This window comes from Neophocaena asiaeorientalis, unplaced genomic scaffold, assembly GCF_003031525.2.
Source record: "Neophocaena asiaeorientalis asiaeorientalis breed wild unplaced genomic scaffold, Neophocaena_asiaeorientalis_V1.1 scaffold96, whole genome shotgun sequence".
Lineage (NCBI taxonomy): Eukaryota > Metazoa > Chordata > Mammalia > Artiodactyla > Phocoenidae > Neophocaena > Neophocaena asiaeorientalis.
Window position 1 is genome coordinate 111626 of NW_020175831.1, and position 27508 is coordinate 139133.

Genomic DNA, 27508 nt, shown 5'->3' on the forward strand with positions numbered 1-27508 from the left:
GGCCTGCGCGTGGGGAAAGCTGGGCTACTGATGATCTGGGCTTGCTACAAAAATACCTGTGTCCCACGGAATTTTGTCTTTGGAGCCATTGTACCAGGGATAAATTTACTCTGGCAAAATATCATCTCCTGGTGATTGTATTGATGTACTCCCTGATGACATCCAGAGAACAATTTAATAGAAAAACACCTGTGTTATACACATGTTGGTAGTAGTGGGTTAAATATGGATAAGGTAGTTTTTAGTCTGATTCTAATCACATGCTCAAGGATGTTTATTTTAAAGCAAGGAAACAGCAGTTTCCAATACCAGGAACCATGAAGTGCTTGAACAAAAGCGGAAGCTTAGTTGTTTTGGGGGTTAATTGTGTTCTTGATGGTGTGACTGCAAAGTCATTTAACAAATACTTATTAGATATCAACCATGTGCCAGATATAGTGACTTTCTCCCCAAAGCAACTTATTTCACGAAGGAAATTAGCCCTTTCTACAGCAAGAAAGGAAAAAAAAACGTGGGAAAACATAGGACCAAACTGAGAGACTTAGACCACAGTATCACCTTCATCAGTTACTTGCTAAAAAACCTCAAGCAAATGGTTTTTTAACTCAGGGATCTTCAGGGGTGCACAGGTGATTGACTGGGGTAGAAAATATTAAAAACGAGTATTCATATTCTTTTTTGTCTAAAAAATTAAAAGTTAATAATAGCAGGACTTCCCTGGTGGTGCAGTGGTTAAGAATCCACCTACCAATGCAGGGGACACAGGTTCGAGCCCTAGTCCGGGAAGATCCCACATGCCATGGAGCAACTAAGCCCATGTGCCACAACTACTGAGCCTGCGCTCTAGAGCCGGCAAGCCACAACTACTGAGCCCGCGTGCCACAACTACTGAGCCCATGTGCCACAACTACTGAAGCCCGCGCTCCTAGAGCCTGTGATCTGCAACAAGAGAAGCCACCGCAATGAGAAGCCTGCACACCGCAATGAAGAGTAGCCCCCGCTTGCTGCAACTAGAGAAAGCCCACATGCAGCAACAAAGACCCAATGCAGCCAAAAATAAATAAAATAATTAGTAAAAAAAGTTAATAATAGTAATATTTAATATAGGAATTAACAGTAGTAGAAATATATTGATATATAGAAGAGGAGATATCAGCAAAAGTTTTTATGCATATGTATACCAAATAAACATGACAATGACTAGATTACCTGATTTCTAAAATCACTTTGCTCTAAAATTCCTGATTCTGTATTATTCAAAGTACCTTAATTGCTCTTAAAATCTATTAAAAAATAACACCATATCTATAGTAACATAAACTGCCTCATATACAACAAAATTTATCTTTATAAAGATATGTAAAAGTAAACCTTTTATTCTTTAAACTCATCCTAACCCTACCAACACACCCTTCTTACCTGATGAAGCAGGTTCTCTTTGTATTATATGATGCTGGTTAGCATGACAGTTTCTTTGTCTTAGATCATTAAATTCTGTATTCCTTCTAGCAAAATTTTCAGAAAGAATTCTTTTACTAATTTGCACAGTGATTGGTTGGTTTAGCTTGTTAACAACTATATATATTCCCTCAAAATTCTGATTTGTAAAAGAATTTAGAAGAAACACTACCATAAAGCTATTTTATTTTTTAATAATTCTTTTAAGGGAGAGGTTTATGAACTAAATACTTAACAGCACTGTACAGCAGGCATAAAAGCTCTTCACTTTGTGTGTCCAGATCATAGGAAGTTAAGAGTCTTGTTCTGCATAGTGATATGGGTAAACAGGTTACAAAGGGGGTGCCTGAAAACCAACCCATTAGAATGACAGCTTTCACAACAATGTGAATATACTTAATGCTACTGAACTGTATGCTTAAAAATGATTAAGAAGGGACTTCCCTGGTGGCACAGTGGTTAAGAATCCACCTGCCAATGCAGTGGATGTGGGTTCGAGCCCTGGTCCGGGAAGATCCCACATGCTGCAGAGCAACTAAGCCCAGGCGCCACAGCTATGGAGCCTGCGCTCTAGAGCCCAAGGGCCACAGTTACTGAGCCCACATGCCACAACTAAAAAAGCCCACGCACCTAGAGCCCGTGCTCCGCAAAGAAGAGTAGCCCCCACTCTCTGCAACTAGAGAAAACCTGCACGCAGCAACAAAGACCCAATGCAGCCAAAATTAAAAATAAATTAATTAATTTTTTTTAAAAAAATGACTAAGATGGTCAATTTTATGTTATGTATTTTTTTCTACAATCAAAAAAAAGAAAGACAGAATGACTGAAACAATATATCAGTTTAAAATATTTCTAGTCATAATTTTCACCACGTTTTAGTCTTATTTATTTAATATCAAAGTAGCTTTGATAAAGTTTTCTTCACCCTCCTCCTATCCTGAAGCTCTTCTACATTGAAAAACAACACAAAACAACAGCAAAAATAAGTTTAAAACAGAGGAATAATGGTCATTTTTCTGTTGGCTAGAATGGAAAAAAGAATTAATATTTGAAGTAATTTTTTTTTTTTTTTTTTGCGGTGCGCGGGCCTCTCACTGCTGTGGCCTCTCCCGTTGCAGAGCACAGGCTCCAGACGCGCAGGCTCAGCGGCCATGGCTCACGGGCCCAGCCGCTCCGCGGCATGTGGGATCTTCCCAGACCGGGGCACGAACCCGTGTCCCCTGCATCGGCAGGCGGACTCTCAACCACTGCGCCACCAGGGAAGCCCCTGAAGTAATTTTTAACTATGAAATGTCATAGGCATTATTGTGTTAGTCACCCTAAGTAGACATACATAATTAAAGCCATTTTTACAAACTATAGTTTCAAAAAGTAAAGCGGGCATCACTGGGTGGTCATTTTGTAAATAAGAATAAGCAATTATAGTCCTCTTCCCTCATTTTGACCAGTCTTTGCTTGTAAATAATGCCAGAATGCAAATTTTCAATTCACTGTTCCTTGTACCAGTTAAGCTGCTTCTCTTTAATTCTATGTATCATAATTTACAGAATGTAGAGTGTAGAGTTAGCCACCATGTCTAAAAACTTCCAAAAGATTGATAAGTTTCTAGTTATGAAAGAAAATACATCCTCATTAAAAGAAGCAAACAGCATTTTTTTTTTAATCCCTGATTAATCCCCATCTCCAAATTCCCTCTCCTAGAAGGAGCCACAGTTAAACTAGCTGGTTATGCTTCCGGATGTTTTCTATGTTTATATCAAAATACACTTTTTTATACAAGTAAAATAACATTACGATATTGTTAATTTATTTTTTAACCTATTATATAGTATTTTCCCAAGTCAGTACATATTAGCCAGCCCATTTTGATGAATGTTTAGGCTATTTCCAATGTGCCAGTAAAATTAATGCTGCCTTGAACATCTTTGATCATTTATCTTTGCATTCTTGTGCAAATAATTTTGTAGGACAAATACTTCTAAGTGGAACTACTACCTCAAAGGATGTACAAATAGAAACGTGTTAAATTTTTTAAATTGCTAAATTGCTTCTCAAAAAGTACTAGTTTACACACCTATGGGTAGTGTATGAGAATTGAAATATGGAATTTGCAAACTGTTGGTGCTGTGCATCTTAATAATATACATACCTTCCTCTAACAGTAGTTTTCAATATGAGCTGGCCTATTTTTATTTTCTTTCTTTTATCCTATATGAAAGTCATCTAGCTGGATAGGGGATTCTGGATAATTGTTCTGGGAACTGAAACTCATACACCACACCCCCACCATTTGCACTATGAGCTAAACAAATGAGTTAACTAGCTATTCTTATTTGTCTGTAGAGACGTATGTATTTTGAATTAAAGACATATCAAGTACCTGCATTTTTCTTTTGGATCTCAAATTTCCTACATCCACTTTCTGATAACCATCTTTTTAATACCATGTTTTTTTTTTTAAAAAAAATCCCTTCCGGAGGTTTCAAGACATGATGGTAAAATTTACTAGTCCATATGCAGTTGAACCTGTACCAAACATACGGTTGCTAGTTCATTCCTAACAGTGTAATATGGCCTTTTTCTATGGAGAAAAATGCCTTTTCCAAATTTCCTATTCGAGAATGAATGGTATCATACTAATACCACCACATATTAATATAGAATTTTACAATTTACAAACCTCTCTCCTAAATTTTTCCATTTGATTTTCACAACAACTCAATGTAATGACTGGGAAGGTTTTTATCTCCACTTAATAGATGAAACAAGGTCATACAATCACGAAGTAGTAGAACTGAGACTAGTAGGGCACTGAATTTTCCACACCACTATGCTGCCTCCTTCCTATACATGAGGACAGCAGATTCCTTTTGTAGAAATTGTATTCTATGGTGGTAACATTCACTTCCTAAATCCCCTTTAGAATAAGGTAAAATATAAATTGAAAAGAGTGGGAAAACCCTACAAAAATATTTTTTCCTTTTTGGTAATTTTATTTTTACCTTTCTGAAAGAAGTCATTCATTTAGGTTTTAGATAAACTAGCTAAACATGTATTCTGTGACATTTTTAATAAATATGTGTGAAGAGTTCTAAGACAAGGACAATTTAAAACTGTAACCTCAATTCTGCAAGCAGATCATATGAAATATTAGTCATATAATATATAGGTTTCATCATATTTCTTATTCATATTCATCTTATTTCTCATTCATATTATCATATATGTTTCAACATATTTCTTCCCTACAACCAACCGTAAAGTCACATAAAGTCATAAAATCTGTTTCAGATTTGCGGCAGTTAAGACAAATTCCTCTTGATTTCTTATTTTAAGGATCACAATTGCCGGTCAGCTATTGGCCAATCTAAAGGTAAGGTAGTTTTGGAAAGAAATGCTGAATCTTGCCATTTTGAAAGAACGATTATATAAAAAGATTGTTTTCCGTTTTTGACTAAAATGTCATTAGTGACAACGATTTCAGTTTTCTTCTTAACATTATGATTGTAATTTCTTATGTTTCAATAAAGCTTAAAGAAAAAGGATCTGAGCATTCTCAGTACCTTTTCTGATCTTTATCTTCAGGAGGGCCATCTCCATGTAGTCAAATACTGAGATGAGTATCTGGAGAACTGGGCTCTTGTGTAGGCTGTACACTGAGTGTGAATTTGGGTAATTTCTCTTTTCTGGGCTTTAGCTTCCGCATCTCTAAAACGAGGAAGTGTGTTAGTTCTAGATTAGCATCCCAAGGGTCCATTTTAGCTCTAGTATCATCATTGTAAAACCTATTAACCAACATTTGTTGAGACAACGCATTCTAGTGTACAGACATCATGGGAGTATTTGTGGATACCTAAACAGTGGCTTATCCTCTGGGACAAACAGTTTCAGCAGCTACTAAACACTAACAAGCCCTATGGCCCAAATCAGGTAGCATCCTGTCATGTGGTTACGCCACGAGGACTTGAGAGATGTAGAACCAGAACAGTTCTGGTCACCTAAATTATTACAATTTCCTTACACTAAATTGTGTAGCAATTTCCTTACACTAAATTGTTGCCTCATAACCTTAAAATGCGAAAGCCGAGTGCCTAAGATATCACACCGTATACATACTGTTAAAAAAACATAAAAGAAAAACGATGTTAAACAACTATTTACCGCAAAAATAGAAACAAATAAATATGGGAAAATTTCTCTGGCAACTAGAACTCAATCCCTATATTTTACCTGTAAAACTAGAGCTCAGGTGTTTGGATCTACTGTCCAGGCCAAGGGAAAAGTTTTTCTAACAGTCTCCAAAACATCGTTAAGGGGGAACAGAAAACTGCCAGAGGTATGTATATTATGCAAATCAACCCCAAAGAAACTCTCCTCGAGCCAGCGAGCATCTCAACAGAGAATATCCCTTTGCGGCCTCCTCCTCCAATTCAAGCCTCAAAGAGGTTGACTGCGCTGGCCGTGGCTAGGCAACCGTCCGAGCCTTCCCTGCCGTGTTAGCCCCGCCTCTCGAGGCGCTTCCACCACCCCGCGCCTCGAACACCCTCCTCTCATTGGCCAGCACCAGGCCAGGGGTGGGCGGGGGAAATGCGTCAGAAAGTGTGCTCACTTCCGGCCAGGGAGCGCGCGGGTTGATTCGTCCTTCCTCGGCCGCGGGTGCTCGCAGCTCGGAAATGGCGGGTAAGTTCCCGGGAAAAGTTTACCAAGGGGAAGGGGCGGGCAGGTTTGGGAAAGAACGGCGAGACGGTGGTGACAGTGCCCGCCTGGAACTTTCGGGCTGCAGCCTGGTTTCTAGAAGGCCTGTTTCAGCCTGGAAACGCGGAACTCTCAGCTCAGCTCCTTGTCCGCCGAGGTTCGTGCCCCCGCCCCCAACGGCTCGGGGTTCTGCACCTTCTGCGGGGAACTCGGCCCTTAGGAGGGCCGAAGAGGCCAGGAGAAAGCGTCGTGATTTGGGCTTGTAAGGTGCCAGGTGCCTGGACGCCTGCTTCTCTTCTCGTTCCCTTTACCGACTGCTACCTCATCCACTAGTCTGGTTCTGTTCCCGCCAGCTGATTTTAATGCTCACTCTTCTCTTGCAGGTCTCTCTTCGCCTTCCACTATAGTCAACTTCTGAGCTAGCGCATTGCTGTCTTGCCCTGCACTAGGGCTCTCATTTGAATCTTGATTGACTCCGTAATAGTCTCCTTAAGGCCTCACACTTTAGTATTACTAAGATCTATTTAGATTTCCTTTGAGAGAGAGACAGTGAAGCATTCTTCCTTAATCTAAACTGCTCTTTTAGGGGGTGCCTATTTTAATTTTCTTGTGTTTATTCTATCCACCTCTTCTTTATTGAGTCTCTTCAGTTCACAACATTTAATAACTAATAATTGCCATTATTCTGTACGTTTATAAAGATTGTTTTGGGTTGAGTATATGCTTTTTTTAATCCATTTACATATCTTTTGAAGTGATGGACAGTTTCTTTTTCTTTTATCTTTCCCCATTGCCTTTATAGTAGTCTCAGTACACTTTTATGGATGTGCTGGATACATAGGCTATAGCATGAGCTCTACAGGTGTTTAAGGAAAGGCTCTTCTACCAAATAGAGACTGTAGGATTTGGGGGTACACTGGTACTATAAAAGAGGGGGGACATGTGTATTGCACAGGGTGTAGTGTTAAAAGAATTACACCTAAATTCGAATCTCAGTCCCACCGTTTAGTAATCGGGTTCCCTTTAAGGAATAAAACCTCTTTCTTTTTTAAATTTTAATTAATTTATTTATTTTTGGCTGCGTTGGGTCTTAGTTGCTGTGTGTGGGCTTTCTCTAGTTGCGGCTAGCGGAGGGGCTGCTCTTCGTTGCGGTGTGTGGGCTTCTCATTGTGGTGGCTTCTCCTGTTGCGGAGCACGGGCTCTAGGTGCACGGACTTCAGTAGTTGTGGCACGTGGGCCCAGTAGTTGTGGTTCGCGGGCTCTAGAGCGCAGGCTCAGTAGTTGTGGCACACGGGCTTAGTTGCTCCGCGGCATGTGGGATCTTCCTGGACCAGGGGTTGAACCTGTGTCCCCTGCATTGGCAGGCGGATTCTTAACCACTGCATCACCAGGGAAGCCCAACCAAACCTCTTTCTAATTGAGCTTTTGAATATGAAATAGGGCTGATAAAGTATCTACTTGTCTTATAGAATTGTGGGGATTAAACTAATGTATGATTTGTTTCTTAGATTATACATAAATGCCTTGAGGTGGGTTTTATTATCTCACTTTTATAGGTGATGTTTGAGATGGGTTCTGTTATACCATTTTTATCCAGTAGGGTCAGAGAAACCAAATAATGTGCTTTAGTTCACAGATCTAGTAAGTAAATAGTGAAGCCTGGATTTGAATCCAGCAGTTCTGACTCCAAACCATTAAACTATACTGCTTCAAGTGTTCCCCACATTCTGTATATGTGTGTTTTAACCGCTTACTGAAGTTTGCGGCATGTCATTGTACCCCATTTTTCATTTCTGCTCATGACCTTTTTTCCCTGAATTTTTCCTAATTTTTATGATCATTTTGTCAGGAGATTTATTGTCATCTTTGCTTGAAAGTTTCTCTTCATAATGGTTTCTTCCATTGTTAATTATTATATACATTGATGGGTAGCCACGTTGTACTAAAACCATTTTGTTATTCCAGTAGCCTATGACTGCATGCACATGGTTACAAAAATTTTGCTAATACAGTGAAAATTTTCTTTCCTAATCCTGTCCCCTTTCCTTCTCTTTATCCTAGAAGTAACAGTGGTTACTAGTTTCTTGTGTATCCTTCCTGAGATAATCTTTCTATGCATTATTAGTTTTTTTTAACATCTTTATTGGAGTATAATTGCTTTACAATGTTGTGTTAGTTTCTGCTGTATAACAAAGTGAATCAGCTGTATGTATACATATATCCCCATATCCCTTCCCTCTTGCACCTCCCTCCTACCCTCTGTATCCCACCCTTCTAAGTGGTCACAAAGCACCAAGCTGATCTCCCTGTGCTATGCAGCTGCTTCCCACTAGCTATCTATTTTGCATTTGGTAGTGTATATATGTCATTGCTACTCTCTCACTTCGTCCCAGCTTACCCTTCCCCCACCCCACATTCTCAAGTCCATTCTCTACGTCTGCATCTTTATTCCTGCCCTTCCACTAGGTCCATCAGTACCAGTTTTCTAGATTCCATATATATGTGTTAGCATATGGTATTTGTTTTTCTCTTTCTGACTTACTCTAGGTCCATCCACCTCACTACAAATAACTCAATTTTGTTTCTCTTTATGGCTGAGTAATATTCCATTGTATATATGTGCCACATCTTCTTTATCCATTCATCTGTCGATGGACATTTAGGTTGCTTCCATGTCCTGGCTATTGTAAATAGTGCTGCAGTGAACATAGTGGTACATGTCTCTTTTTGAATTATGATTTTCTCAGGGTATATGTCCAGTAGTGGGATTGCTGGGTCATATGGTAGTTCTATTTTTAGTTTTTTTAAGGAACCTCCATACTGTTCTCCGTAGTGGCTGTATCAGTTTACATTCCACCAACAGTGCAAGAGGGTTCCCTTTTCCCGACACCCTCTCCAGCATTTATTGTTTGTAGATATTTTGATGATGGCCATTCTGACTGGTGTGAGGTGATACCTCCTTGTGGTTTTGATTTCCATTTCTCTAATGATTAGTAATGTTGAGCAACCTTTCACGTGTTTGTTGGCAACCTGTATGTCTTATTTGGAGAAATGTCTATTTAGTTCTTCTGCCCATTTTTGTATTCGGTTGTTTGTTTTTTTGATATTAAGATTCATGAGCTGCTTGTATATTTGGGAGATTAATCCTTTCTCAGTTGCTTTATTTGCAAATATTTTCTCACACTCTGAGGGTTGTCTTTTTGTCTTGTTTATGGTTTCCTTTGTGGTGCAAAAGCTTTTAAGTTTCATTAGGTCCCATTTGTTTATTTTTGTTTTTATTTCCATTTTTCTAGGAGGTGGGTCAAAAAGGATCTTGCTGTGATTTATGTCTTAGAGTGTTCTGCCTATGTTTTCCTCTAAAGCTGCATTAATTTTGTATCCTGCTGTTTTATCAGATTCATTGATTAGAGTTTCCTGGTAGCAGCTTTAAGATTCTCTATGTATAGTATCGTATCATCTGCAAACAGTGACAGTTTTACTTCTTCTTTTCTGCTTTGGATTCCTTTTATTTATTTTTCTTCTCTGATTGCCTTGGCTAAAACTTCCTATGTTGAATAATAGTGGTGAGAGTGGGCAACCTTGTCTTGTTCCTGATCTTAGAGGAAATGGTTTCAGTTTTTCACCATTGAGAACGATGTTGGCTGTGGGTTTGTCATATATGGCCTTTATTATGTTGAGGTAGGTTCCCTGTATGCCTGCCTTCTGTTGTTGGTTTTTTTAATAGTTGATCTGGAAGTACTCTGGGTAGAATTTTTTCAGTATTAGAAATAAAATGCTATCCTGTAATTATCAAAGGACATTCTCACCTTGATTCTTAGCGGAGCAGTAGCATCCTTTTTATATTTCTTTTAAAAAGGCTACTTAGGTATAAATCCTAGCAGGTAATTTATATTAATATTAAATATTCAGAAATGTCAGTAGTCTGTCATTTTAATTATCAGCTTTACTCATTTATGTAAAGCAGGTCTAATTCACAAGCCTCTATCTCAAAAGTGATTTTTTTTCTGTTTTATGATGAGACAGTCATACTCAGTACATTTATGTAGGAGTATATGGAGATCTATGATCTGTTAGCATGTTATAAGTCTTACCTTTATTCCAGTTCTAATAAGAACTCTATTTGTAGGTTTGACTAATTAAACCACTTCCACCTAGACTTTTTAAAAACCTTTTTTCTTAGGATTTGGTGCTATGGAGAAATTTTTGGTTGAATACAAGAGTGCAGTTGAGAAGAAACTGGCAGAGTACAAATGTAACACCAACACAGCAATTGAACTAAAATTAGGTATGTATGCCTTTTCTAAGTAGTATTACGTGTGTACTGTGTGTGTATATATAATCTTTCTTTTTAAATTTGAAGTAGAATTTTATGTAAGAGCAGTTTATTGCAGACATTTGTATAGTTATTGTATTGTTTTTGCAATTTAATGTTTAGTTTTCTACACTTATTGAACACATTCAGATTTTATTAAGTCTTGGTTTATGTCATGGTGTGGGTAGATGTTTGAGAGATGGCAGAGTCTACATATAGAAAGTTCAGTGTGGCAAAAAGTGACAGGTATAAGTGGTCTCAGCCTCTTAAAAGTATTTACTTTTATTTGCTTATAAAAATAATAGAAGATAAGTGTTGGGGAGAATGTGGGGAACTTGCATATGTTACTGATGGGAACATAAAATGAGGCAATTACTTTGGAAAACAGTTTGGCAGGTTCTTAAAAAGTTAAACATATATATTTGCCATATGACTCAACAGTTCAACTCCTAGGTATCTACCCAAGAGAAATGAAAATGTTTGTCCATACAAAAACTTGTACATGAATGTTCACAGCAGCATCATTCACAATAGCCAAAATAAATAGCCCAGATATCAATCAGCTGGTAAGCGGTTAAACAAAGTGTGGTATATCCATGTGATGGAATACTATTTGACGATAAAAAGGAATGAAGGTCTGATACATGCTACAACACTTAAAGCACTTAAAGCAGTTGAGTTTATGGGATGTAAATTATAACTCAATAAAGCTATTTAAGAAATAATTATAAGCTCATGAATAATGGTTCCATCACTTTCCATTCCTTAGGTTTTTCATCTTTAAAATGGAGTTAATATTACTTACTGTATAGTGGTTGTAAAGATTACATATGAGGTTAAATACAAGTAAAGTGCTTAAACAATTTGATTTAGAAATTCACAATAAATGTTAGCTATTATTATTTAAAACAGTACAAACATAACAGAAATACAAAGAAAGTGACAGATAATGGTGCCCTGATGCCTCACTAAAAAGATAATACTGATCTAAGTTTTTTTTTCTTGTACATACATTAATTTTCTAAAACCAGGATACTGCTGTAAGGCTGTTTGGTTATTTAGCTTAATAGTATCTTGAATATCATTCCTTGTAACTATATATAGAGCTACCTCATTCTTTTAAATTATATAATATAGTATGACTGTATCATAATTTATTTAAGTATTCTCTGTTGGGAGATGTGCTTCTCCTCTTTTGCTGTTAAAAGTAATTCTCCAGTAAATATCGTTGCATATGTATATACCCACTTGTGTGAGTGATCTGTAGAGTGTGTGGCTAGAAATTGAAATGCTGGATCAGAGTTTTTCAGCTTCAGCACTATTGACATTTTGGGTTAGATAATTCTTTGTTATTCTGCACTTTGTAGGATGTTTAGCAGCATTCCTTGTCTATTAACTACATGCCAGTAACATTCTCCTTCAGTTGTGACAATCAAAAATGTCTTCTGGGGCTTCCCTGGTGGCGCAGTGGTTGAGAGTCTGCCTGCCGTTGCTGGGGACACGGGTTCGTGCCCCGGTCCGGGAAGATCCCACATGCCGCGGAGCGGCTGGGCCTGTGAGCCATGGCCACTGGGCCTGCGTGTCCGGAGCCTGTGCTCCACAACGGGAGAGGCCACAACAGTGAGAAGCCCGCGTACTGCCAAAAAAAAAAGGTCTTCTGATGTTGTCACATCTCCTGAGGGTTGTGTGTAAAATTGTCTCTGTTTAAGAACCACTGTGCTAGGTCAAAGGGTTAGAAACATATTCTACTTTAGTAGCCGTTGCTAAATTGCCTTCCAAAAAAGTACATGTGCTTACACCAGAATTTGAGATTGCCTTTTTACTTATCACCCTGGTCAGTGTTGCACATTGTCATTAAAAAAAACAAAGCAGAACACCCTGCCCCTGTGATGGGTGAAAAATAGCTTCTTGTTTTAATTTGCAATTGTAGTGAAAAACACATAACTTAAAATTTACTATTTTTTACCATTTTTAAGTGTAGAGTTCTGTAGTGTTTAGCATTTATACTCACATTATTGTGCAACTGATCTCCAGAACCTTCTCATCTTGCAAAATTGAAACTCTGTATCCCTGTTTTCCCCTCCTGTTAGCCCCTTGCTAACACCTTTTTACTTTCTGTTTCTAGAATTTGACTACTTTAGATACCTCATATAAGTGGAAGCATGTAGTATTTGTATTCTTGTGACTGGCTTATTTCACTTAGCATAATATCCTCAAGATTCATCCATGTAGCACGTGACAGGAATTCCTTCCTTTTAAGGCTGAATAATATTCCATTACACGTATACACCACGTTTTGTTTATCTGTTAATCCGTTGATGGACGCTTGAGTTGCTTCCACCTCTTGGCTATTGCGAATAATGCTGCTGTAAATAGGGGTGTGCAAATATCTCTTCGAGATCCTGCTTCAAATTCTTTTGGATATATACCCAGAGGTGGGATTGCTGTATCATATTGTAATTATATTTTTAATTCTTTGAGGAACCTCCATACTGTTTTCCATAGTGGTTGCTGCTCCATTTTACATTCCCACCAACAGTGCACAAAAATTCCAATTTCTCCACATCCTTACCACCACATTATTTTCTGAGGTTTTTCTTCCCCCACAGTTTTTGACCATTTTTTGATTTGATAATTAAAATTGATTTTTAATCCTAAGAGAAGTATATCCTTTATATTCTAAAAGAATCAGCCCTTCTTTGGTAATATGTTGCAAGTACTTTTTTCCCTGTTTTGAGTTTTGGTGAGTTTGTTATGTAGAAGTTAACATTTTTTATCTAGGGAAATTTCTTTTTCTTTTATGAGTTTTCACTGTGTCTTATAAAAAGGTCCTTCCTACTCTAAGATTATGAAAAGATTTATTTATTGTTTCTTTTAATAATTTGTCGATTTTTTTTCTCTTTTTAAATTGAAACCTTTGAATCTTTATCTTGATGAGGCATAGGGTAGGAATCCAGCTTTATACTTTTCCAGATGGTTTAGTCAGTTATCTAGCTGCTGATTTGTTGTCTTCAACAATTAAAATTTCTTTTTTAATCATACTAAAATATTATATATATTCTTGGGTTTACTCTGGGGCCTTTTTTTTTCCCTGAGCCATTAGTGTACTGTTACAATAAATGTTGTGATTAGTATATGGTGTGACTAGGTCCCACTCATTTCCTTAAGAGTTTTCCTGAGTTTTCTCTAATGTCTTCTTCTAGGTGGACATTTTATCAGGTTCCAAAGAGGTGTTTGGTTGATTTTTTTAAATTGAGATCCTGTTAAAATTTAAGTTTAATATGGGGAGAACCAACATCTTTACATTGCTGAATCTTCCTTTCTAATAGCAAGAATATCTTTCTGTTTATTCAGGTCTTTTTTTATGTCTAGCTGTGGAGTTTTAAATTTTATGTACAGATGATATACATTGCTTAAGTTTATTCCAAGGTATTTCATCTATTTTACTGCTGTTATAAATGGGATCTCCTCGTCCATTATATTTTCTATCTTTATTGTGTATGGGAGAACTATGGAAAATAATTCTTAATACATATCTTTTTCCCACATCAAAATCTAGTTTACATAAATTTTATACATATTTGACAGAACTAAAATTGACTGGGTTATTTGGTCAGTCTAATCCCTTACAGTCAGCAGCAATAATTTGCTTCCCTCAAAACAACCTTTCTTCCTATCTCCCTCTTTCCCTTCCCCTTCTACTTTCTCTGGAGAAATGTTTATTGAAAGCTACCATGTGACAGGCATTGTACTAGACACATGGGATAACTTTAACTCTTGACTGCATACTAATAATTCCACTAAGGTTTATCCCAAGATTCTTCTCCCGTAGCAAGCTATTTTCACTTTGTGTGTGAGGGATTGATAGGCATACTTTTCCCACACGGGTCCAGTGCTCTGGGGGTAGGTTACTATAGAAAGAGTGAATCTTTTTTTCTATATGTCACTTTAATTATGTTTAGGTATACAATTAGGTAGCATTAACTACCTTCACAGTGTTGTGCAGCCATCACCACTATCTGTTTCCAAAACTTTTTTATCACCCCAAACAGAAACTCTATATACCTGTTAAGCAGTAATTCCCCATTCACCTTCCCCTCCAGCCCCTGGTAACCTCTAATCTACTTTCTATCTCTATGAATTTACCTATTTTAGATATTTTTTTAAGTGGGATATTTGTCCTTTTGTGTCTGGCTTATTTTACTTAGCATAATATTTTCAACTTACTTAGCAAATGTTTCATGTTGTAACATGTATCAGAGCTTCATTCCTGTTAATGGCTGAATAATATTCTGTTGTATACCACACTTCGTTTATTCATTCATCTGTTGATGGACACTTGGGTTGTTTCCTCCTTTTGGCAATTGTGAATAATGCTGCCGTGAACATCAAGATATAGTTGTCTGTTGTCCTTGTTTTCAGTTCTTTTGCCATATAGCTAGGAACAGAATTGCTGGGTCATATGATAATTCTGTGTTTAGCTTTTTGAGGAATTGCCAAATTATATTCCATAGTGGCTACACCATTTTACATTCCCACCAGCAATGTATGAGTTTCACTTTTTCCACATCCTTGTCAGCACTTATTATTTTTTTATATATAGCCATCCTAGTAGGTGTGAAATGACATCTTACTGCAGTTTTAATTTGCATTTCCCTGATAACTGATGACATTGAGCATATTTACATGTGCTTATTGGCTGCTTGTGTATCTTCTTTGTAGAAGTATCTGTTCAGATCCTTTGCATATTTTTTCATTGAGTTGTTTGTCTTTAATATATTTTTTTGTTGTCGTTTTAATATATTTTAAAAACAGATAATCTTACTGGATTCTTCTACTGTTGTGGAGAGTGGTTTCAGCTGATTTTCTTTGTTTTTCTCAAGCATGCAATCATAGCATCTGAACATTTTAGTAAATTCACTTTCTTTTCTATATATACTTCTTACTTTGTTCTCTTTTCAATTTGCATTGGCTAGCACGTTCAGAAGTGTTAAAAAATGATAGCCGTCATTCCTCTTCCTTAAATTAATGATGGTTCTTGTTATTTCTCCACTAAACATGATCCTGGCTTATTACATTGGAGAGTATTTTTCAGTTTGCAAAGAGTTTTTATTCAAACATGCATATTAGACTTTATTGAGTGCCATTTTGGTTTCCCTGGAAATAATTTTTATTATATTATCTTATATACAATGTAAAACATAATATTTAAATAATTTTATTTTTAAATCTTTAGATTTTGAACCATCCTTGCATTTCAGTACCTCGAGATATTTTGTTTTGATGAAGACTATATTATCTTTAAATATTTTTACATTATTGTTTATAGATGATCTTGGTCTGTGTTTTTCTCCTCAAGGCTTTCTTTTTAGGGAAGGTGAAGGTCAGCTTTTGTACTCTCTGTAACTATTTCTCATGGCCTTCCCACTTTACCATTCCTACTCTCAGCAGTTTTTAAAGCATTAGGTATACTTGTTCCTTAAAGGCTTGAAATAATTCACCTTAATCATTTTGAAGAGATTGTCCTCTTAGGCCATTTAATGCTTTTCTTGCCTTAATACAATTTAGATTGCATTTTCAGGTTTTGTGTTTTACAGGCTACATTTTTTTGTCCTTCCATTTACTTTTAACCTGTCATTCCTTTTAGGCATGTCATTTATAGAGAACATACTGAATTTGATTTGTAAAAACTTTTTTAATCTAACCAGTTTATCTCCGTTGCATTTATTGTTTGTTGCTTTTGTCATCTTTTTCTGTTGCTTCCTTACACTTTCTCATTCCTCTTTTCCTATGTAGTATGTGTTTTGTTTTCCTTTATCCCTTACTCTCCAGTATACTCTTTTAAATTCTACTAAAAAGCCATATAACCAATTATAAAAATACAGTGTATTGTTAGTTCTACTGAGATGATCTTTGTTTTAAGTTTACTACCATTCAGCAAATACTTATTTAGGTGTACTATGTGACAGGCACTTATCTTGGCACTAGAGGTAGAGCAGTATACAAACAGTCCCTCTTTTCATTGAACTTACATTTTCATTATGAGAAACAGACATATTAAATACATGACACATGGTGATATGTGTTATGGAGAAAATAGAGAGTGATCAGGTCTTACAACTAAGGTGACATTTGAGTAGATGCTAAGTAAAGTGAATCTGTGAATCGTGTAGATACCTCAAGGATATTTCAAGGAGTGTTCCAGGCTGTCTCTTTTGTCTCCTTCAGACTGGAACAGTTGTCAGTCTTTTCTTGACTTTCCTGACCTTAACACTTTGAAGATTACAGGCCAGTTATTATGTAGAATGTCCCTCAATTTGGGTTTGGCACATGTTTGCTTATCGTTTATTTCAGATTGTACATCTTTGTTAGGACTATCACAGAAGTGATGTGCAGATCTCATTGCATCCTATCAGTTTTTCATTAAACTTTCAATTCTTTCATTTATTTCCTGTTTTATTTAATGAATTATAACCTGTTACTATCATTTATTTTGGTGGTCAATTTGTCCCTGACTTGACCAGTGGGAGGCCAGATCAAGTTGGCTTCTGTGTCTTTTTTACATGTCCTCCTTATTGATTACTTCGTTTTTTGATTACTTTCTGGAACAAGATGTTCTAGGCTCATGTGTTATTTCTGCCATAGCTCTGGAATTTAGTATACTCAGGAAAATATATGTTGGCCAGAACACAGGGTTATGAATAAACTTATAGTCTAGAGTACAGCTAGATACAGTGGGGAATATGTGGCATCTCTGAAGCTGCTTGAGAGCTAGAACCCATTATATCTGCAATATGAGCACCTGTTAGTGGGTTGTACATATGTTAAACGCCTGAGTAATTAAACTTTAATAATTGATTAACACGCATTGGTGATTTCTTAATTTTGTTTTTGGCTACTAAGACATATGTAGAATGTATCTTTTTTTTTACATCTTTATTGAAGTATAATTGCTTTACAATGGTGTGTTAGTTTCTGCTTTATAACAAAGTGGATCAGTTATACATATACATATACATATGTTCCCATATCTCTTCCCTTTTGGGTCTCCCTTCCTCCCACCCTCCCTATCCCACCCCTCTAGGTGGTCACAAAGCACCGAGCGGATCTCCCTGTGCTATGCGGCTGCTTCCCACTAGCTATCTATTTTACATTTGGTAGTGTATATATGTCCATGCCACTCTCTGGCTTTGTCACAGCTTACCCTTCCCCCACCCCTCCCCATATCCTCAAGTCCATTCTCTAGTAGGTCTGTGTCTTTATTCCTGTCTTGCCCCTAGGTTCTTCATGACATTTTTTTTCTTAAATTCCATATATATGTGTTAGCATACAGTATTTGTCTTTCTCTTTCTGACTTCACTCTGTATGACAGACTCTAGGTCCATCCACCTCATTACAAATAGCTCAATTTCATTTCTTTTAATGGCTGAGTAATATTCCATTGTATATATGTGCCACATCTTCTTTATCCATTCATCCGATGATGGACACTTAAAAAACTACAAATAGAACTACCATATGACCCAGCAATCCCACTACTGGGCATATACCCTGAGAAAACCATAATGCAAAAAGAGTCATGTACCAAAATGTTCATTGCAGCTCTATTTACAATAGCCCGGAGATGGAATGTATCTTCTTTTATGCTTCTTTGTCCCTCCAAAAATTACAGAAGTGATTCGGAGAACTAGGAAATATAAGAACTATATATATAGGAGTAGAAACAATAGGATGTATATTCAAAAAGAAAATTCATTGCAGGTCCTATGTTGGCAATAAGGTGCCATTTAGTATTCCAGGCCCTGATCTTCCATTTGTCTCCACAGATGTGAATGACATAATTTTTCTTGGAAAGAAAATTTTTAGTGCTTATTTTAAATTATTTCAGTTTTTATATTGTCTGTTTCTCTATTGGAATAATGCATATTTTGCAGAAATTTTAAAAAGTGCTGAAGAAAATAAGAAATTAAAATTAAACCTGTAATTCTGTCACCCAGAGTAACTACTTCAGTATTGTAATTTGGGATATTTCTTTCTAGTTTTTAAAATTATATTGTATATTCACTTATATTATTTCTCTTTTATAAAATTCAGTCACAGTGTCATGTTCTGTTCACTTAATTGTAGGTACATTGTGAACATTTTTCTGTGTCACCAAATATCTCAGTAACATGATGTTTAGTGATTATATAAACCATTTCACATTTATATAATTTATTTAATCATTCTCCTATTGCTTGATATTTGGTTTGCTTGCTTGCTCTCTTGCTTTACTGACATAACAGCACTTCGTATGTGTTCTCATGTACATATATATATGTCAGATTGAGTCAGCCTTAAACTCACTATTACCAACTTTGTAACCTTGAGCAAATTATTCTTTTTTGCATTATTCATCTGTAAAATGGAAGTAGTAATGTTACCTACCTTGTACAGCTCTTGCAAGGATTAACTACAATAATGTTTATAAAATCCTTAACAAATTGCCTGGCACACAGTAAATGTTCAAGTGACAACTAATAATATTATTAATAACATATTATTATTTTGTGTGTGACTGCTCTTTAAATGTATATCCAATAACAATGTTTTTCACACAGAAACTTGTGCACACGCGTTCACAGCAGCATTATTCAAATAGTCCCAAATGTTCGTTAACTGATGAGTGTATAAACAAAATACGGCACCTCTGTACAGTAGAATAATGTTCAGCCACGAGAAGGGAATGAGCTACTAGTACATGCTACAACATGGATGAACCTTGAGAACATATTAAGTGAAAGCAGCCAGACACAGAAGCCCTCATATTTTATAATTCTGTTTATTTGATATGCCCAGAGTAGGCAGATTTAGAGATCTGGTTTCATCCCTTTCATAGTAATTACTACATTTGTATAAGTGTTGAGGGTTTTTAAAATGAGAGTAGAAAACTCACATTTGTCCCGTCTATTAAAAGGACTAACCTCCATTCTTTGTGCCCCTAGCACCAATTGTTGGTTCCTTTTGTCTAAGGCCCAGGACTTTTTACCTTAAAAACCCTCTTTTGAGGAGATTACTTTCATTCTAATCTCTATCAAATTTAACCCATGGTATTTTCTCAATGTGTAATGCCAGGAACTTTTAGGCAACTTTTTAGAAATCTGCCCAGTGTGGTTAAAGGTCGTACAGTGAACAAATTTTCATATTTCAAGTTTCATGATAAGGACTGATATAAAAACTTCACTTATTGGATAGTAAAAGAATCCTTTATTAACTACACAGCACTGGTTTTAAAGAGTTTCTCTTGGATTCTCATATTTAAAATCTAATCAAATCTGCTCAAGCCAATAAATATTTAAGTATATATTTGCCTTAAGCTATTTGAGTTTTACTTCATTTTGGGTTTTTTTTGTTTGTTTGTTTGTGTTTTTGCGGGGTGCGGGCCTCTCACTGTTGTGGCCACTCCCTGCGGAGCACAGGCACCAGACGTGCAGGCCCAGAGGCCATGGCTCACGGGCCTCGCCATGCCACGGCATGTGGGATCTTCCCGGACTGGGGCACGAACCTGTGTCCCCTGCATTGGCAGGCGGACTCTCAACCACTGCACCACCAGGGAAGCCCGAGCTTTACTTCATTTTAACTAAAAGATTCATCACTTTACTTTTTCTTTTAGTTCCTATCTTCTGTGGACTAAATTCCATGCTAAAATAGTAAAACCTTACTAATTTGGATGACAGGAGTGGGTATTGGAAGAAGTCCAATCCAAATTATAGAAATAGTTATCATAACTAACCTTACACTTTTCCTATTCATTGCTTGTGTTTTTCTCTATCCATGTCTCTACCCATCATCACCAAAGTGCTATACATATTAGAAGCAGTAGCTTGAAATTAATTTTTTTTTGAAATTAATTTTTAATAATTTCTAGAGACTTCGAGACATTTTAAAGTATTAGAGATGCAGTAGTTGGGAATTTTTAGGTTAATGAGTCTAGACATACTGGACTACTTTATTTTCTTATTATGAAATATTACAGACATGCAAAAATTACAAGCAACTAATGAAAATCTCTGATTCCATCACTCAGCTTTTTCAAATCTTAGCATTTTGCTGTATTTTCCCAGGCCTTTTTTTCTTTCAACTTTCATTACGAAAATTTGCAAACACAGAAAAATTGAGGGAACAGGATTATACCTGTATATCCTATACCTAGATTTAACAATTAACATTTTCCATATATGCTTTAATGTGTGTGTATTTTTGCTGAATTATTTGAAAGTAGCTTTCTGAACATAAAGAATTTGCTCATAGCACATGTCCTAATATATGAATATGCACATATATAACCACAACACAGTTATTACACCTAAGAAAATTAGTGGTAATTCTTTGGTATCATGAAATTTTCTGATTTCCCTGGTTGTTCTGGAAAGTCTTCAGTGGCTTAAAAAAAAAAAAAGATTTAAACCAGAATCCACTCAAGAATCATGCATTGTGTTGGGTGTTTCTTTAATCTCTTTTAATCCAGAACAGTCCCTCCTACGCATGGAACTTTTCCCTCCCTATGCCATTGATTTATTAGGCAGAGTAAAGTCATTACATAGAATTATTAATCAAATCTGCATTCTGGATTTGTCTATTTCCTTTTGCTGGTATTTAATTTGTTCCCTTCTCTATTGTAAATTGGAGGATATAAAGCTGGATTAGAGCTAGGATAAAATTTTTCAGTAAGAAAACTTCATAGGTGATACTGTATGCATTATGTTGCATTGAATCAAGAGGCACATATTGTTGGTCTGTCCCACAATGAGTGAGTCTAAGTTTGAGATCACTTGGAAAGATGGTGACCACCAGATCTCTACAGTGAAAAGATTCTTTCCTTTTGTAAATCAGTAAGCTGCTAGTTGATAACTTTGGCACCCTGTGAATGACCTGCTCTACGAGGACAGTGTTAGAAACTTTTCATCTGCAGTTATCTTTTCATTCTTCAGTTGCTTAAGGGTTTGTTTGTTTTTTTTGGTAGTTTTTCTTCATAAGATGAATTATATTGGGAAAAAGTCCAGTAATATCAGTACTCATAATAAATGCAAATAAAAATAACAAGATACCCATTTCCATCTTAGGTTGGTAGAAATTAAAGTTGAGGGTACAGAGTATTCTCAGGGATATGGGAGAAACAAAGGAGTTTAAGTAGCTGCTGGTGTGTATTTACAGTATTTTAAAGGGCACTTAAGCAGTATTTGCAAAAATATTTCAGTACTTTTTTCAGCACTTGTACTGCCAGGAATTTACTCTATGTATACTTGTAAAAGTATAGCACGGTTAAGGATGTCATTGCAGCGTTACTTTTAATAGCAAAAAAGAAAAGGAAAAAAACTAGGAACAACATAAACATCATCATCTTGCAGTCATAAAGAATGATGTGATGCTATGAGCTTCATCAAACTCAGATTGTTCTCGTTCTCAGAATGTTTCTTATAGCACTTTGTTTTTGTTTCCTTTGTACTGTAGCTTTTCTCATCTCAAGGTGCTTTTTTGGTTTTGTTTTCTTTTACTCTTTGCATTGTGTATAAACATACCAGAAAAGTAAAAATTAAATCAGATGCCTCTGTCATGCCTAGTTTTCTAATTCTTAGAATCAGTAGGGTTTTGACGCTGAAGCACTCAAAGTAATATTCTGATTTTCATTGTTTGTTTTCCTCATGAAAATCCAGTGTAAATCATATAATGTAAAAGTGACATTTTAAGTAAGAAAAATGTTGGCTGTATCCTAGTTATACTGAAATTCTTAAACTGGAAATACCTGTCATCTTTAATATCGTTAATATTTCTATATTTTTTATTCTTTTAAACAGTTCGTTTTCCTGAAGATCTTGAGAATGACATTAGAACTTTCTTTCCTGAATATACCCATCAACTCTTTGGGGATGAGTAAGTAACTTAGTAAGATATTTGTCAAATTAGTATGGCAAAAACATTTTTTTTTAATTTAGAAATGAGAATTTATTTTCTTTACTGTTATTTTTCATGTAATTTATTTTAAAATATATATTAGAATGGCATTTTTTACATTGAGACACCAATCTACTATATAATACCTATCATTTAGTGCTATAGGTGCATTATCTCATTTAATTCTCATAATCTTAGCAATGGTATTATCATTTGTAGCATTAACATTGGTGGGATTGGATAGTTGCCTAAGGACATATGAATGGCTGAAGTTCAGATTTAGTCAGTCTGACTGCAGAGCCCATATTCATAACTACTCCTTTTTTCCTACCATTTTGCTATACTGCTTTTAGAAAACACTCCCCTAAATCTGGAAAGCTTAAGTTTATTCTGTGACAAGTAAATAAGCAATTAAGAGAAATTTATTTTCAGAAGCAACTTTAAAGATACGTCCTGGGCTATTCAGCACAATTCTTTAATTTCCTATACCTTCATTACATTATTAGAATAGTCCATCACCTTTTGTTTTTTTTAACTTTTGATTTTGAAGAAAATTTCAAATTTACAGTAAGTTGCAAGAATAATATTCTGTATATCCTTTATCTACAATCATCAGTTATTAACATTTAGCTATATTTGCTTTAATCATTCTCTTATATAAATATATTGATAGGTTGTTGTTGAACCATTTGAGAGTAGGTTGCAGATATATCTTCTCTTACTCCTAAATTGTTTAGTATGTATTTCCTAAAAACAAGGACAGTAACCATAGTAGAATTATCAAAACTCAGGAAATTTAACATTGATACAGTACTGTTTTCTAAAATATAATCCACATTTCAAACTTTGCCAGTTGATTCCTAGTAATTCTTTTATAACAATTTTCCCCATCCTGGATCCAATCTAGAATCACGTATTGCATTTAGTTGTCATCTCTCTTTAGTCCCTTTAGTCTGAAACAGTTCTTCAGGCTTTGTTTTCCATGGCACTGACATTTTTGTAGAGAATAGGCTAGTTTTATAAACCATTTTGGACTCATTTGATTGTTTCTTCATGATTAAATTCAGATAATGCATATTTTTGTAGTACCACAACAGAAGTTGTATATGTCCTTCTCAGTGTGTCATATCAGAAAGTCCGTGAGGTCAGTTTGTCCCATTGTTGGTTAAGCTAACTTGGGTCATTAAGTTTCAAGGTATCTGCCAGGTTTCTCCACTAAAAGGTTATTGGGCTTTTCTTTGTTATTTATATGTAATCTGTGGGGAGATAGTCTGAGAGTGAAAATATCCTGTTTCCCATCAAACTTTCGCTCAGTAGTTTTAAAACTGTTAATGATTCCTGTCAGTATTTTACTATGATTGTAAAATGGCGATTTTCTAACTCTACCACACCTTCAGCAGTTATTAGTTTGCATTCTACTATAAAAAACAGCTTCTCTTCTTCCCCTTGTGTATTGTTTATATCAGAATAGACTCAGGGATTCTTTTTTTAACTTAATGGGTTATAATCTTTTACTGTTATTAATTTGATGCTCAAATTATCACAGATTCAACAAGTGGCTCTTTCAAACTGGCTTTTTGAGTCCTTTTGATATATCGTCATCATTTTGAGGACATGTTACCTTGTGATACAATAAGGTGTTCCACGTTCACCTTGTACTTCCTCTGCTAGTTCTGGAGTTGGGCATATTCTCAAGGAACCATGGTATTTTTAGTAGGAAAGGGTGTTTAGACATAGTTGACATTTAAAATATTCCCTCTTATTGCTATTTTCTCTATGCATTATTTCAACATTTTGGACGTATTTATTTAACGTGTTTTTAAATTGACAAATGTCTCTTCATGGAACAAGTTTCTTGAGAATTTCTTATTAATACATCAGATTAGGCATTTTATGTGCTTTTAAATATGAATAACTGAATTTTACTATATATTGATTTGTGCCAAAATTTGAGCCTTTCATATTTTAGACAGGTTTTATTACACCATAAAAATAAGAATGCTTTCTCTTTGTATCTCTGTCTTTAAGGAGCTTTTTATTTTATTCTCTTCCTCTTACTGCTATTTAAAATCTCTTCCTATGGTAATATCTTAGTGAGTAGGATCTAATTTCACAGGTACTGCTTCTTAATGGCATTTTGCACACTCACTTTGCATGTCATTAAAAGTGGTGTGCTTGCATACCCCTCCTCTAAGGTAGGCAGATGACAATCACATAATCATGATAACTCTGTATCTTGGGACCCATGACATTGATCTTGATCCTAGTGTCATTGCCACTCCTTTCTACTACATATAATTTTCAGAGTCCTAGAATGGACACTGCTCATATTTTGTTTTGGTAGCCTAGACAGAAATCTGGAAATGACACTGCTTCTTTTAACCACTCTTTCAGTATTCACCTTCAAAAAAAAAACCTCTGGGCTTCCCTGGTGGCGCAGTGGTTGAGAGTCCTGCCGATGCAGGGGAATCAGGAGGACTCAACCACTGCGCCACCAAGGAAGCCCTACAATTCAGCTTTTTAAAGTGTAAAGTTCCATGGGTTTTAGCATATTGAGAGTTGCGCAATCATCACCACTGCCAATTTTGGAACATTTTCATCACTCCCACCAGAATTTCCATTGTGACCAATTAGCAGTTGTTCCCTCTTTCCCCTACCCTCCCTAGCCCTGGGTAGTCACTAATCTACTTTCTGTCTTTATAAATTTACCTATTCTGGATTTTTTTTTTTTGGCCAGTGTGCAGGATCTCTGCCTACCAAGGATCAAACCCATGCCCCCTGCATTGGGAGCACGGATTCTTAATCACTGGACCGCCAGGGAAGTCCCAGAAGACTTTTTTTTGAGCTGAAAAAGGGAATAGCAAGGCGTAGATGGGTAGCAGGGAGCAAGGTTGGAAAAAAATAGCAGCAGCTCCATATCTGCTTTCTGAGTTCATAAGTGGGGTGTGATCAGACAGGTACTATCACTCACCACTTTCAACAGCTCTGGATGTTGGTGATGGATGCAAGTGGTAAGTTGGAAGCACTGGGCTAAGGCTACATCTTAGCTGCTTGCCTAGCCAGGAATCAATTTGACATTGCTTGTCTCTGATTTGAAATGCCTCCTAGTAGTAGCAACAGTAAGAGCAGCAACAGTAGCTGTAGTATACTTGTACAATGTGCCAGTCAATATTATACACAGTTTACATGTATTAACTTGTTCATTTAACCCATAAAACATCCTTGAGGTAGGTGTTATTATTCTCTCATTTTATAAATGAGGAAAGCGGAGGCACAGTTTCATTCAGTATGGTTCATTTGTGTATTTGTTTTTAATAAGTATAGTTTAAAATCTTGAAACTACCCATGAAGTTAAACTTGTTTATATGTAGGGTTAATACTTTGTCATGACTTTGTAAAGATTCATTTTTGGGTCTTAGATTACTGCTGTTTTTCCCCTTTTAGTGAAACTGCTTTTGGTTACAAGGGTCTGAAGATCTTGTTGTATTATATTGCTGGTAGCCTGTCAACAATGTTCCGTGTTGAATATGCATCTAAAGTTGATGAGAACTTTGACTGTGTAGAGGTAAGAACAGAAATAAATTTATTTTTAACTGTTTTCCAATTGAGTATAAAACAGATTATAAGATGTAAAGGTTTGAGGGAGGAGAGAATCTGTTATATAGCAGCTTTAAAACCACATATTTAATGTTTAGCTATGGAGATGATTGTCTGCCTGTCATTCCAGTTAACGCTGTGATCATGATCCTTAGCCTGATCTGTTTCCTGAGTGGACCTTTTCCATAAAAACCTTCACTTGGGCTTCCCTGGTGGCGCAGTGGTTGAGAGTCCGCCTGCCGATGCAGGGGATACAGGTTCGTGTCCCGGTCCAGGAGGATCCCACGTGCCGCGGAGCGGCTGGGCCCATGAGCCATGGCTGCTGAGCCTGTGCGTCCGGAGCCTGTGCTCCGCAACGGGAGAGGCCACAGCAGTGAGAGGCCCGCATACCGCAAAAACAAAACAAAACAAAACAAAACCAAAAAAACCCTTCACTTGATCAGAGTTGCATTTTATTTACCAACTTTAGTTTTTTATTTTGAACATTAAAAGTACTTATTTTCCCCAAAGTTAAGATGGAGGGAACTAGCTAAATTTTCTGCATTTACTTCATGTACAATTTTCTTATTAAAATTTCTCTTGCCATATTTCTAATCCCAAATTTCCTAATATATATTCCTTTATGAACATGGATAATTAAGCTGATTACATTATAAAACTATTTGAAGCAAATGAACCAAAAGAGGGTAAAGGCAGAGAGTATGAAGCGTATGCACCTGTGGCAGGCTGAATTATGGCCCCACCAAAGGCAGCGTGGCCACAGAGGCTGAGTAATGTGGCCACAAGCCAGAGAACGCTAGTAGCCACCAGGAATTGGAAGAGGCAAAGAACAGATTCTCCTTCAGAGCCTCTGGAGGGAGTGTGGCCCTGATGACACCCTGATTTCAGCTCAGTGATATTGATTTTAGATTTTGCCTCTAGACTGTGAGAGAATACGTTTCTGTTGTTTTAAGCCTCCGTTTGTGATAATTTAGTACAGCAGCCATAGGAAACTAATACAGATATTTGTACCAGGGAGTGGGATACTACTGTAACAACTAAAACTGTAGAAATGTCTTCAGAAATGTGTAATAGGTAGAAACTGGAAGAATTTTGAGACATATGATAGAAAAAGCAAGTTTGCCTTGAACAAACTGTTGGTAGAAATATGGATGTTGAAGTCACTGCTGGTGAGGACTCAGAGCAAAGTTAGGAACATGGGAGAGAAAACTTTTTTATCATCTTAGAGAATACATACTATATCATTATAAAAGAGAATGTTGATAGAAATAGGAATGCCTTCTAGTACTAGTAACAGCCCAGTAAAAGGTGCCTGTGGTGAGGGCCCAGAAGGAAATGAGGAACATGTTATTGGCAACTGGAGGAAAGGAGATCTTTTTTGTATAATGCCAGAAAGCCTGGCTGAATTGTGTCCTGCATTAATGTGGAAAGGAGAACTTGTAAGCAATAAACTTGAATACTTAGCTGAGTAGTTTTCCAAACAAAGTATTGAAGCTTTGGCCTGGTTTCCTGCTT

General features: G+C 36.3%; 2 protein-coding genes across 4 annotated transcripts in view; one reads left to right on the forward strand and one right to left on the reverse strand.

The window, feature by feature from the left end:
- SLC25A12 (solute carrier family 25 member 12) overlaps positions 1-5086 on the reverse strand; it is a 113569-nt gene extending 108483 nt beyond the window's left edge. Inside the window, exon 1 of the mRNA XM_024732911.1 lies at positions 5022-5086. The gene's annotated coding sequence lies outside the window, so the exon portion shown is untranslated. The remainder of the gene's footprint in view (positions 1-5021) is intronic.
- A 963-nt stretch (positions 5087-6049) lies between these two features.
- Positions 6050-27508, forward strand: part of HAT1 (histone acetyltransferase 1) — a 48813-nt gene continuing 27354 nt past the window's right edge. The window contains exons 1-4 of one of the 3 annotated variants that reach the window (XM_024732824.1): positions 6050-6138; positions 10334-10438; positions 22300-22375; positions 25841-25961. In XM_024732824.1, coding sequence (XP_024588592.1) covers positions 6132-6138; positions 10334-10438; positions 22300-22375; positions 25841-25961 — 309 coding nt within the window. In that variant the 5' untranslated portion in view covers positions 6050-6131. Of the gene's footprint in view, positions 6139-6187; positions 6311-10333; positions 10439-22299; positions 22376-25840; positions 25962-27508 lie in introns of those variants that run through there. The other 2 variants (XM_024732826.1, XM_024732825.1) reach the window with 2 other exon arrangements.